This window comes from Primulina eburnea, chromosome 3, assembly GCF_022965805.1.
Source record: "Primulina eburnea isolate SZY01 chromosome 3, ASM2296580v1, whole genome shotgun sequence".
Classification (NCBI taxonomy): Eukaryota; Viridiplantae; Streptophyta; class Magnoliopsida; order Lamiales; family Gesneriaceae; genus Primulina; species Primulina eburnea.
In genome coordinates, this window is record NC_133103.1 from 16,051,777 (window position 1) to 16,065,573 (window position 13,797).

At 32.1% G+C, this 13,797-nt stretch overlaps 1 protein-coding gene across 5 annotated transcripts; it reads right to left on the minus strand.

Moving 5' to 3' along the window:
• Positions 1-5,609: 5,609 nt before the first annotated feature.
• Positions 5,610-7,911, minus strand: LOC140828331 (uncharacterized). Of its 5 annotated transcripts, none has more exons than XM_073191321.1 (5): positions 7,711-7,911; positions 7,392-7,466; positions 6,947-7,240; positions 6,355-6,462; positions 5,610-6,081 (listed from the first exon to the last, which is right to left on the minus strand). In XM_073191321.1, exons 3-5 carry the CDS (start codon positions 7,232-7,234, stop codon positions 5,773-5,775), a joined length of 705 nt encoding a protein of 234 aa, XP_073047422.1. In that variant the 5' UTR covers positions 7,235-7,240; positions 7,392-7,466; positions 7,711-7,911; the 3' UTR covers positions 5,610-5,772. The 5 variants fall into 5 exon arrangements, with proteins under 5 accessions (XP_073047422.1, XP_073047424.1, XP_073047421.1 ...); XM_073191323.1 differs by having other exon boundaries at positions 6,947-7,236; positions 7,372-7,466; XM_073191320.1 differs by having other exon boundaries at positions 7,372-7,466.
• Positions 7,912-13,797: the final 5,886 nt, after the last annotated feature.

The window sequence follows — 13,797 nt, forward strand, 5'->3', positions numbered from 1 at the left end:
TTTATACTACATCATTCAGCTTCTCAGAAATTTCAAGATTACCTTAGTGGGATTCGGGAAGCAGTGTAGGATACATGAACAAACAATAATTATTTGTCCAAATGATATTATCTGGAGCTGTATTTTTTTAGTACAATACAAGAGCCAACATGAAAAGACTTACATGAAGTTTTTCATTTTATCAAGTTAAGGATGGTAGACACAATATTAAAAAATTTATCAAATATCCTCCAAGTGAAGAAAAAAACACTCATTGTTGTTTCATTAAGTGAAGATGACATCTCTATCAGAAGAGCATAAGGTCTATGGGTATGTCTAATCAAGATGGAAAAATTAAGTTTCCATTAAAATTTCATCAAAATTCTGTAAATTGATCTTTTTTCTGTTAGACACTATGACATGAAAAACTACATGATTTACATAAGACCTATTTAAAAAGAAAAGAAATATTATGTGGAACATCAAACTGACGGGGGGCATGACTCATTTGGAAAGATAGTCATAAAACATATGTCCAGAATGTCCGAACCAAAATGAGCCATAATTTATTAAAGGCTTTCGACCCAGAACAGATTAAAATTTTTTTTGCAGAAACATGACCAAGTGGTAAATACCACACAAAATAAGTCTCGAGGACCATACGAAAGCAGAAGATTCTTAGACAAAGATAAATCAATCATCTGATCCAACCACTCCATTAGTGGATGATGAACTACCAAAAAGATGATTCCACTAAACAGTGGAACATGAACCATTCAACCACCCATAAATAAAAGCGACTAACTAGTTGTTGAAAGGATCATCACTCACAATATGTTGTCGGCCACAACTAGCTGAATAATTCACAAGATTTGAAGTCTGGATTTCAAATCTACCAAGACCTCTATATATTAAGACAGAAAGAAGATGAAGACATCGTTTAAACACTTCATTGTTCTCTAAAAAAACACTTAATAGTTTTCTTTATTGTATGTGTGTTGTAATTCTAACTACGATAGGTAGCTAAACAAATTCCTCAGTCCTCTACATGAGGTTACTATGTATTGATAAATTGTATATTTGAATAAAAAAAATCAAGACTTATTGTACCTCTCATGTATTATTTTAAAATTGAACCGCTTTACTATGTATACTCCTAGGTAGGAAATGAAACATGGATGTGTTATGTGTTGTTGAAAGAATCTACGTTTGAAATCATCTTTTGCGACCTTATGATTAAAATGTGAGGAACAATCTATAAAACTCAGTAGATACAACTCGACGACACTCTGATCAAATAGGTAAACTGTTCAATTTATTATACGAAAATATGACGGACCATTGAAAAAATAAAAAAATTAATCATATGAAATATGATATATAGGTTGAAAAACTTGTGTAACTTCATGTCTTTAGATTACATTTCTTTAAAAACATGCTCAATTGAAAAAAAAATGTCATATATACTATAAGTTCGAAGATTGATGATAATTTTAGAAAATTTAAATGATTAAAGTGGTCAAATAAATAAGAGTGAGAAGTGGGAACAAAATTATATTTAAAAATGAGGAGTTATTAATAATTTCCAAACATTAATTAATTCAGCCTTCCACGCAAGAACATGCGTATCAATGCAAATTAATTACCAGATAACTTATTATAAATAAAAAATATTAAATTTTTGCGAACTTGTCAGTGATATTTCCCATCAACAAAGAATGATCCTCTCGTCAATAAAATCATGCACGCCATTGGGTATATAATATATAAATATTATATTAACATATGTGTGTGTTGGCATAGATAGGCAAGTAATTGCAATTGAAATGGAATATGCCTTTTTCACATGCATTCTATAAATTTTTTTATTAATTTTTTAAATCAAATATTATATATTGTCTACTAGATGGAAATATGGATAAGGACATTTTCAACTTTCTCAACCACCCTAATAAATTATTACACCACATTCGAAATTTTGAAAGAGAGATATTATATAACGAAAATCCCCGTTAATTCATCCTTCCTTATCTCCTAAACACATGACCGATGACTCCTTTGTCTGTTTAATATGGAACAGGAAATTCAAGTAATATATTTTGAGAATTTTCAAACAAATATATATTGATTATTATTCAAAAATATATATATATAATTTGAGTAGGTCTTTGTGAGACATTCATTTGTGAGACGAGTCAACCCTACCGATATTCATATTAAAAAGTAATACTTTTCATTAATAACCCAAATAAAAGATCCGTCTCACAAAATACGACCCTGTGAGACCGTCTCACACAAGTCTGTCATATAATTTCAAGAATCAAAGCTATATTCAAGATTATTATTTAAAGCAATATTATTATTTGTCGTTGGGACATTCAATCGATTTCCTTCTCTCATTTTCTTAGAATTTTGAGGAAGAGGGCGTCACTTTGTTGTTTGGTCCCTTGGAAACTCGAAAGGCCAAATTAAGATCTCTTATAAATAATTAATCTATATATATATATATATATGAATATATATATATAAAATATGACTTCAATCATTTATCACAGGAAGTGGAGTACGCGGAAAATAGAATAAAAAATACATATATATATACTCGACAAATTTCATAATTTGTGGATAAAATATTGATAAAGAAACAATGGTGTTGCAGAGGCTTGAAATGTGCTTGGAATTGTTGAGGCTTTTCATGAAGTTCGCAGTAGTTTTAGTGGAAGCTGTTGGCTGTGTCATTAATCACGCCAATTCTTCGCTTCCAGCGAATCATAATTACCTGATTTCTTCCACTCCTTATGTTGGTATTCTCCCTTAATCTTCTTGTGTTAACTTGAGTTTTTTTTTTTTTTTTGGTGTTTGTTTGTTGCAATTCAAGAAACATAGAGGATTATATATAGTTTGTATAAGATAATAATTATATATTTTTGTCTGTAAATTTTATTTGTTTGTGAAATAGCGTAATATCGCAGCTTCTCATATTTGCACAAGTTGAGTGGATGATTTTCATTTTCATGGTGATAATAAGAAGTCAAAATTTGAGTTCAGAAGTCGTTAGTTGGATTGATGTTAAAAATCTGCACATTTTTTTGTACTGCAGCAAATTGAGAATAGTTTTCTTGCAAGATAGTCTCACCGATTTTATCTGTATGACGTGTTAACTTTACAGATATTCACAGTAAAAAGTAATACTCTTAACATAAAAAATAATATTTTTCATGTATGACATAAATAAGATATCCGTTCACACGAGTTTTTGCTGCAAATTGATGGAGATGTGGTTGAAATTTGGAAGTTTGTTTCTGGTTTGAGGATAGTATGTCGGTACAGAAGAAGAAAATATGTTTTACGGAGAAAAATAGATTAGTGGATTTGTTTTTATTTTTGGGATCAGTTTCTTCTGAAAATAGAAATACATTTCGTGATTTGTGATTCATTCATTTTCTTGGCAAAAAAGGAGGTAGAAGCAGATTGTCCATTTTTTGATCCAATAAATCGACGGGTGAAATAAACGTGCGAACAAAAACATGAAAAAAAAACGACATAATTCACATTCCCACCAAAATAAAATATTAATTTTCTTCTATCCATAATAAATAAATAGACATTTTTTTATAAACGTATATGTTTTACAGATTATCAGAATTTTTTATAAACGTATAAATAGACATTTTCTTCTATCCACTCTTAACCTAAGATATCCAAACAAAAATCATTCTTGAAAAAAAACCTAAGAAATTATTATGGAACACTATGTTTTTAAGGGAAAAAATTAATTTATTCTACTTAAGTCATCAGTCTGACTAATTATAAAAAAAAAATCTGACAAAAAATTATCTCTAAAGATTTTAATTTTAATATAACCACCAATTATTAGATAAATATAACAAAATATATATATATATATATATATATATATATATATATATATATATATATATATATATATATATATATATATATATAGGGAATTGATACCTTGGGCGCCCTTTGGTGAGCGCCCAGTGGGCGACAGCTCAGCTGTCGCCCACATGTGCAGTTTATTTTTTTTTAAAGATTTGACGTTTCGCGACGGTTTTACAAATACGTCGCAAATGGCGACGGATTTTAACAAACCGTCGCGAAGCCCACATGTGCAGTTTATTTTTTTTAAAAATTTGACGTTTTGCGACGGTTTAAAAATCCGTCGCAAATGGCGACGGATTGTAACAAACCGTCGCAAAACGTCAAATTTTTTTTATAAAAAGAAAAGAGGGGACAGAGGGGCGTTCCCAAATTTCGTGTCCCACAAACAGCACATGTGGGCTTCGCGACGGTTTGTTAAAATCCGTCGCCATTTGCACATGTGGGCGACAGCTCAGCTATCGCCCACTGGGCGCTCACCAAAAGACGCCCAGGATATCAATTCCCTATGGCTACGTTTGGTTAGGGGATAGGATAAACTAATGATTAGTACGTAAATGATAAAGAAAATGATTGTGGTAGGATTGTAATATATGGTGTAAAATAATATTAAGTTTGGTACGATTTTTAAGTGTAGGATAATTTTGAATTTTTTGATGAAGAGACGAAATTGCCCTTCCCCTTCGCGACGGCGATAGTGGCGGCGCCGGTAGGCGGCCGGTCGGAAACGGTCTCCTTCCTACCGGAAAATTATCGACGGCTTCTAAAAACCCGTCGCTAATAGCGACGGTTTTTGAGAAACCGTCGCGGATCTTGTAAAACCGTCGCTAATTTGACATTTAGCGACGGTTTATTATTTCATGAAACCGTCGCCGATCTTGTTTTGTGAAAACGGCGCCGATCTTTTTTGAGAAACCGTCGCTAATTTGAAATTTAGCGACAGTTTATAAAAAAACCGTCGCTATTTGCGACGGAGGTTTACAAACCGTCGCTAAGCGATTTTCTTTAGACACACTTGCAATTTTTTATTCACGGTAAGGGCTATTATTTTAATTCAGAGTAAGGGCTATTATGGTCATTTTTATTTCTAGTCTACCCGGATAAAAATAATCCACCTAGAATGCATGGATTCCTTTTCCAAGTTAAACAGTAGAAGTTGTCCTACAATTAATCAATGTCAGATTTATAAATGGAACCAAACATGAGATTAATTAACAATCCAACCTTAATCAAACCTACCAAACTGGGCCTATGCATACAATGTGTGTCCGTGATTAATTCCAACAAACAATATATATCTTTTCTTTCCAAAATTTCACCATTTTCTTTGACGATCCAAACATACTTTTCTCCAAGAGTTGTACAATCATGTTTCCTAGTCACTAATATTCTTAGTATTAAAAATAATATTTTTTCATGGATGACTCAAATAAGAGATCTGTCTCACAAATACGACCCGTGAGACCGTCTCACACAAGTTTTTGTCCACAAAATGATACCACTCTGAATCTAAGATATCCAAACAAAAATCATTCTTAAAAAAAACCTAAAAGTTATTATGGAACACTACGCTTTTAAGGAAAAAATATTAATTTACTCTACTTAAGTCATAAAAGAAAATATCGCAAACAATAATCTCTAAAGATTTTAATTTTAATATAACCACTAATTATTAGATAAATATAACAAAAAAAAAAAACTAATTCATATGCATACAATGTGTGTCCGAGATGACAAATACCGAATAATTCTAACAAACAATGTATATCTATTCTTTCCAAAATTTCACCATTTTCTTTGACGATCCAAACATACTTTTCTCCAAGAGTTGTACAATCATGTTTCCTAGTCAGTGAGTATGACTAATAATGAACAATAAACCTTAAACTTTCAGAAGAGATTTGTGAATGGAGATGAAATAGAATCCCGAAGATTAGAGTACAGGGCATACAGCGAGTACTGCCGGAGATTAGCAACCTCGTACCACGAATTCAGGACGGCGTCGTTTTTGTCGGTGCCGGAGAAAGCCAACTGTATGCCGATGTCACAGCCAATAGTCCCTCCATTGTTTTTACACTTGGAGTTTGGGATCGCACAATCCGTGTTGTTAAGGCAAACGAACAAGTCGCCGGTGCAAGAACCGCAGCCGAATTTTTTCCAGAACAGGTTTTGGAGTGTGCCTTTCTGGAACTCCAGAACCTGTGGGGAAAATGTTGAGTTAAGTAGTAAAACAGAGTTGGAGAAACGTAAAGAAAAAGCCTGAAATGCTATTTATCGCTAGTGTGTGAAATGCATGAATTCAGATTCGTGTTTGCGGGTTCGTTTATGATGGGCGATCGCCACCCTATCCTCTCCTAAAATCTACCCCCATCCAAATATATCGGGAAATGCTCCAATGGGTTGGTGTTCAATTTGTCACTTTCACGTCAGCCCAAACAGAAACCTTGATTTGGTGGATCGATTAATTCTTACCAGAGTGAAGCTGGTTATAGTGTGATTGTTGTCTGCAACAAGTACCGGGAGTGATCTTGCTGCAAATCGTCGTCCCGCAAACGCTACCATGTAACCACCGGACTTGCTCTGCACACAATCTTGTAAATATTAGAAAACAACATAGACTTAAAGTAACATTCAACAATTTCATTAGTAACCTTGAGAAACAATGATATGTGGCAACAGGCTGCAAGAAAATGAAACCTACGACTTCCGATGGTTCATTATCAAAGATACATCACGGCCACAGAGCAAACATATCGACTCACACGCTAAGAGTTGTAACTAGGAGTGCAAACAGGACCTAGTCAGGCTGAATATTATTCGCTTTGCTTTCAAAATTAAATTCAAACTAAACGAGCTTGAGTTCAGCACTAACTCGAGTTGAATTCGAATCCAAATTAGTTAATCTCTTGAGCTTCCAGCTGGTTAAAAAAAAAAATTGAGCTTGGGCTAACAGTTAGCAACCAGTTATAGGTGGTGGAGCAATTGGTTCCCAGGTCCGACCAAATTAATATTTTTTCAGAAAAACAGAACAGAGCAACTACGATTGCAAATAGAGTATTCATACCGGGCTAAAGGAGCCGTTGCTATCGATGGTAAGCAGGGAAATCTCGTCAACCTTGGGCCTAAACACAGCAAGTTGAGCTGAACCAGCGAGGGCGAGACGGCTATCGCATGGCGAAAGCTGTGTGTGGTTGAAGAAGAAAGAGTCCTTGGAAGTAAATGCGAGGCCAAAAGAGAAGCCATCAGATCTCGAAACTTTGGCATCCGAACAAGGATCATATACAGGATTGTTGTCTCCAGCAAATGCCTGGATCGGTATGATCATCATCAAAAGTATAATTTCCTTGACCATGGCTGCCTAAATCATCAAACGGAGGCACATATATAATTTGAGTCCAGCGGCAACAATAATATTCTCTATCTTACAAAATGGGTTTAATTTTTAGTTTGTAAAACAGAGCATATGATACGATTAATCCTATATCATACGTGCTCTCAAGAATCATTACAACGAAAATCAAGATTCTTGTCTTGCTCAATTCAGGCACTCCTCCGAGTTCAGTTAGCCGCAGAAAAAGTTTCAGCTGTTAGCAGAATTTATGGAAAAGAAAGCACCAAGATTCAAGGAATTCGTCATACAATATCTGACATGAAATGATCATAATTAAGCACATGATACCCGAAAAAAAAGAAGAAGAAAAGAACCCTTCCCACCCGGGCGTCAAATTTTTTGATACAATCAAATCATGTGCTCTTCATAAACACAATAAATCAAAATATAAATATAAGCCATCTTCATGAATACCGAGAAGAATCAAAATAACTCACCAAAATTATATCAACACTGCGCGGAATTAAATTCCTTGTCTTTCTCGGAAATTTTTAGTTCAATGGTTAAAACGACCGGACCAGAAGAGTTTTTTTGATAATATCTTCGAATTCAACGTGAGAGAAACGAAAGAGATTTGGTGGAAAGAAATGGATCGTGCCCCCAGACGGTTATGGAAGTCACGTTGGCGTTGGATGCAAGAAAAGCGATTATTTGATCGATTCGTTTCTAATTAAATAAGGAGCAGGCCTGGCCGTTTTATTTCATCGTTGGTCATTGTCCCATAATAGGATAGATAGCTAAGATTTGTCCGTACATATATATGATCCACTTTTTTTTAAATTATATGTGTGACAAGATCTTACCCATTGAAATGAAGTGAAGGTAGTGCCCACATCGGTAGGATCTCATTAACCATCTTGGCCTATGCTTCGAATGCCGCCCCTTAGATTTATTAATTTTTCTTAAAAAATTCGTTTTTGTATTATTTAATTAAAAAGCCCTAGATGTTGCAACTTGAAAATATAAAAAAATTTGTAGTTTATGAGGCTGAATTTTATGTTAAAAAGGTTCATCCATAAAAAAAAGTCAGAAAAAAACATTGTGTGAGACGGTCTCACGGATCGTATTTTGTGAGACAGATCTCTTATTTGGGTCATCTATGAAAAAATATTACTTTTTATGCTAACAATATTACTTTTTATTGTGAATATCGATAGAGTTGACATGTATCATAGATAAAGATCCGTGAGACCTTCTCACAAAAGACCTACTCAAAAAACTAGACTGTTAAGATCTATATGTTATTTCAATTTTTTATTCTCAACATATATATCTCTAATATTTTGGTTTTTTTTTTAAATAATAATATCACAAATAATTATATAAAAAAATTAAATTTGATTTATATTTATAATAAACAATATAAATCACATGATGATATATAGTAGCTAAATTAAATAATTTTATTTTTATTTATAATAAAACACAAAATTGTATATTTGACTTATATTTATTATTAGCTTCTCCCTAATAACTAGCCTACATTAATAATTGTAGGTCTAAAATACTGAAGTCAATGAAAGAAATAAATTTTAAATTATAAACCTCGTATATCTATATGTTTGTATATCTGTATATATTATATATATAAATCATCCGATCCAGCCCAGCTCCTATAATAGATACGCCCAATTCTTTATATATATGTGTGTGTATATATGTCTGTGTTACAAAAATCACGCAAATTCTTTTCTAAAACTTCTTTTACCCCTAATAGAAATGTAACGATAATATCAACGTGTTAAAAAAATGCATGGTAATAGACACCCTACGTATGATGTTCAATATGGGAGATGTCCGAAGTTCGAACTCACGCAAAAGAAGGCCTCACCATATGATGTTAATATGAGAGATGTTCGAGTTTAAACTCACGCTGAAAAACACTCATCACTTTATAATCAAAATAAATAATAATAGAGACCATCTTACGGATCTTAATATGTGAGACGGGTCAACACTACCCATATTCACAATAAATAATAATACTCTTAGCATAAAAAATAATACTTTTTCATTGATGACCCAAATAAGAGATCGTCTCACAAATACGACCCGTGAGACCGTCTAACACAAGTTTTTACCATAATAATAATGCGACAACGGTATCACAAATGTTTTTCTTTCTTTTTACTCTTATCAGGCTTGTTTACATGTATGTATCCAAACTAGGGCTGTAAACGAACCGAACATGTTCGCTGAGTTTTTCGAGCCGGCTCGATAAATATTCGATTCGTATTCGAACTTATCGAATTTGAGCCGAACTCGAACACGTTCGAACTTTTTTTCGAGCCGAACTCGAGCCCAAATTATTTTGTTCGATAGCTCGCGAATAGTTCGCGAGCCTAATATTTTATTAATATAATATAATTATATATATATATATATATATATATATATATATATATATATATATATACATTTCAAATATTTCGAGCATTTCGAGCTTTCAAACCTTAATATCCGAGCAATAATTCGAATAGTTCACGAATATATTCGAATATTTCGAGCCGAACTCGAACTCGAACTTCATTTCGAGCCGAGCTCGAGCCCAAATATTTGAAATTATCGAACTTCGAATCGAGCTCGAACTCGAATATACCTATTTCGAGTCGAATTCGAGCCTGACTTTTTTACTATTATTCGACTCGATTCGGTTCGTTTGCACCCCTAATCCAAACTTTAGATTCGTTCGATGTTGACCTTGGGATAGTACCCCGGATACCAAAAGAATATTGCTCATTAATGCATCATTAAAGTGCTGCCCTCGGTGTAACATCAATGTAAATGTGTTAATTTGGGTGGGTTCAAATCGAGTTAAAGCAAAAGTTCAACAAAAATTTTCTTAACTCGATCCGAAATCGAATCAACCCGAAAACTATGAACCAGAACCAACTCGACTAACCTAACTCACCCAAAAAGGTAATTTGAAAATAATATATGACTTTTTTAATACGGAAGTATTAAAATATTATTATTTAATTAATATTTAACAAAATAATTAGATAAAAATTCAAAACACATAATATATATTTTAATTTGAACACATAATAACAAAATACTATCTAAATATATTATAATTATGTTGCGTGAATTTAAATATTTAAATTTAAGAGTATAATTTATGTAAAATATTAATTATTTCATGAAATAAACAAATGTTTAGAAAATATAAATATTATATATATGATAGAAATTAATGAGGTCAATAACACAAAAAAAAATGTCCAAACATACCAAAATAATTTTCTACTATCTGAAAGTTAACTTGTAGAAAATTATACTTAATACAAAAAATAAACAAGTATTTAAAAATCAATATTTTACAAAAAAATATATTATGTTATTAAAATGTATCATATCTTTATACAATAAAAAAATCAACTATACAATATAAAAAATGTAGCTAATATTTTTTAAATTTTATAAAAAAAAGTAAAAAAAATCGGGTCAACTCGGACCCGGCCCAAGCCAAATATTTTTTTCGGATTTGATTTCGAGTCCAACTCAATTTAACCCGAATCCGAAAACTCCTAACCCTAACCTAATTTTTTTTTATCGAGTTCGTTCTTGACACTCCTGTATCGAGCCAAAGGAAACGATGTACATTACATCTTCATGTTCTACACTAAAAGGGGTAAGGTATTTTGGACATACAACATAGCGATGTGTAGCTACTTCAAGAGAGATAATCTCCTAAAGAATTGAAGAACGAAATGGAATTAGAATTCAGATTCAGAAAAATGTTCAGATACAAAATGCCTTTGCCTTCTTTTCTTCATCTCTCCAAGAATTATCTATAGTCGTCTCACATATATAGCCATTACAATTTAGATGATGGTCATAAGAAAAATGGAAACTACCATTTTCTAGGGATGTAAACGATCCAAACCAAGCCGAACAGTATCAGGCTTGAGCTTGGCTCGTTTAAGATTAATTCAAGGTCGAGCTCGAGCTCGAGCTTGATTCGAGCTTTTATAATCTGGCTTGAGTTTGGCTCGTTTAAGATTGATAGAGCTCGAGCTTTATTCGAGCTTTTATCATCAGGCTAGAATTCGACTTGTCTTGAAATTACTAAGCTTGTGAAAAGCTCGAGTTCGACTCGTTTAAAAGCTCGTTTATCATATTAATCAAGCCGGGCTCGAGCTTGGTTTATTAATAGCTCGTTTATCATATTTAACAAGCCTGACTTGAGCTCGGCTCGTTTTCGAGCTCGTAAAACATACAATTGAGCTCGAATTTGAGCTTGATTCGAGCTTGTTAAAATTAAATATATCTATTAACTAATTTTATATTAGACATAAAAGTTTAACTTTTATTAGTACTAATATTTTTATTTGCCAACTCAACAAATGAGTCAAGCTCGAGCTTACGAGCCACCTAAACGAGCCGAGTTCGAGCTCGCGAGCCTATTAACGAACATGTTTGCGAGCTCACGAGCCGAATACGCATAGGCTTGAGCTTAGTTTGATTAAGTTGTCGAGCTCAAAATCGAGCTTGAGCTTGCTTTGATATGATTAACAAACGAACTCAAACAAGCTTTTTATCGAGCCGAGCTCCGAATAGCTCGCGAACGATTTGATTTGTTTATATCTCTACCTTTTTTTATACACGAAGTAATTATTGATGTGGTTAACCTTTGCTCAAATTTTGTTGCAAACAATAACGAGAAGTTAGACGAGAATGACTACAGCAGCTATATATTTCTGTCTCAATTTCCTCAACTTAATGAATATTATGAGGTGGGAAGAAGATGGATCGACAAAGTTAGCTCGAGTTCCATACTAATATATATTCTGCACTAGTATATAATTTTTGAGTACTCAAATATGTATATCAAATATTGACAAAAATTGAAACATAATATGTAATTCTGAACTAATATATAATTTTTTAGTATGGAAACATGTATATCAAATATTGACAGAAAAATGTATGTGAACTCCCTGAGTCACATATATTTTCTCGGTACAAACAATAAAATATGAGATTAATACATGATATTTGAGTACCAATTGTTTCAGATATGATATTATATATGATTTTTGAGTACCAACACATGTATAACAAATACTGGTATTAATGAAAAATTTGTCTTTTCGGATGAAAATCGATACAACACAATAAAAACATAATACTAATATATGATATTTGAGTATCAACTGTTTTAAATCTGATATAAAAAAGATTTTGAGTATATAATTGAAACAACTATATTAATATAAATATTTGCTACACATGTTTGAGTACTAAAAAAATCATATATTAGTAATAGGATCTAAAATAGTTGATACTCAAATATCATATGTTAGTATCATATTTCAATGTTTTGTAGCGTTTTTCATCCTAAAAACAATGTGTCATTAATATCAATATTTTCTAGATATGTTTGAATGCTCAAACAACATATATTAGTATCAAATATGAAATAGTCGATACTCAAATATCATATATGTTATCATATTATTTTATTATTATTTTTTTTTTTACTGATTTTCATCCGAAAAACGATACGTGGGTTGAGGGAATTCAAACACATTTTGTTGTGATCGGGGATATCAAATACATAACTTTTTTGATAGAAACTTAATACAAATTTAATTTTGTGTGTGAGGTTTTTGGCAAAAACTTGTGTGAGACGGTCTCACGGGTATTATTTGTGAGACGGATCTTTTATTTGGGTCACCCATGAAAAAGTATCATTTTTTATGCTAAGAGTATTACTTTTTATTGTGAATATGGGTAGGGTTGACCCGTCTCACAGATTATGATCCGTGAGACGGTCTCACATGAGACTCACTCGAGGTTTTTTTTTTTGCAAATTTACCCTATCTATACTGCCTTTTCTTGTATTGTATTTATCAGATCCAAACCAATAAATGGTTGGAATTTTTTAGGTTAAAACTAAATTAACCGACATATTGGAATTTCCATAATAAATTTAGTATACGTGGGTTATAAAACTAATATAACAAATTTTAATATTAATAGAAAAGGCTTGCAAATAATATTTTCCATTTAATGATAAAGCAAAACAATTGGTTCCCTACACTGTGTAAATATTATAAATCATTCAGAGAAACACATATCTTACATTATAAAATTCTTATATTTTTATTTAAGAGTTTAATTGAAAATTGGAGTGATTGAAACCTCAGAGACTAAAACATAGGCCGGCAAAAAAGTTAACACATATATGACAATTTAAAATTCAAATTGAATGATTAATTTATTCATCCTAATAAAAAAAATCACATATATAAATACTATAATTCAAATAAATTTTTGCAAAATAAAAGAGAATTTATCGTTATTTTCTTCCAATATATTTTTGTTCTCACTCCAATATTTATCGTAATATCATCTCTCTACTCGGAGGGATCTCGAATTTTCAAGATATCCTCTCCAAACCCGATAGAATTCTGAATTTTCGGGATCTTGAATTTTCAAGGTCATGATGTTATTGGGTACGAGATCAAGAGGAAAAAAAAATTATCGATTCTTACGATGATGAAAATTGAATAGAA

Coding starts and splice junctions, on each gene's coding strand:
- LOC140828331 (XM_073191322.1), bottom strand. CDS start 7,234: ATGGTCAAGGAAATTATACTTTTGATGATGATCATACCGATCCAGGCA. Junction 6,463..6,946: donor GCAACGGCTCCTTTAGCCCG/GTATGAATACTC, acceptor GATTGTGTGCAG/AGCAAGTCCGGTGGTTACAT. Junction 6,082..6,354: donor CTATAACCAGCTTCACTCTG/GTAAGAATTAAT, acceptor TTTTCCCCACAG/GTTCTGGAGTTCCAGAAAGG.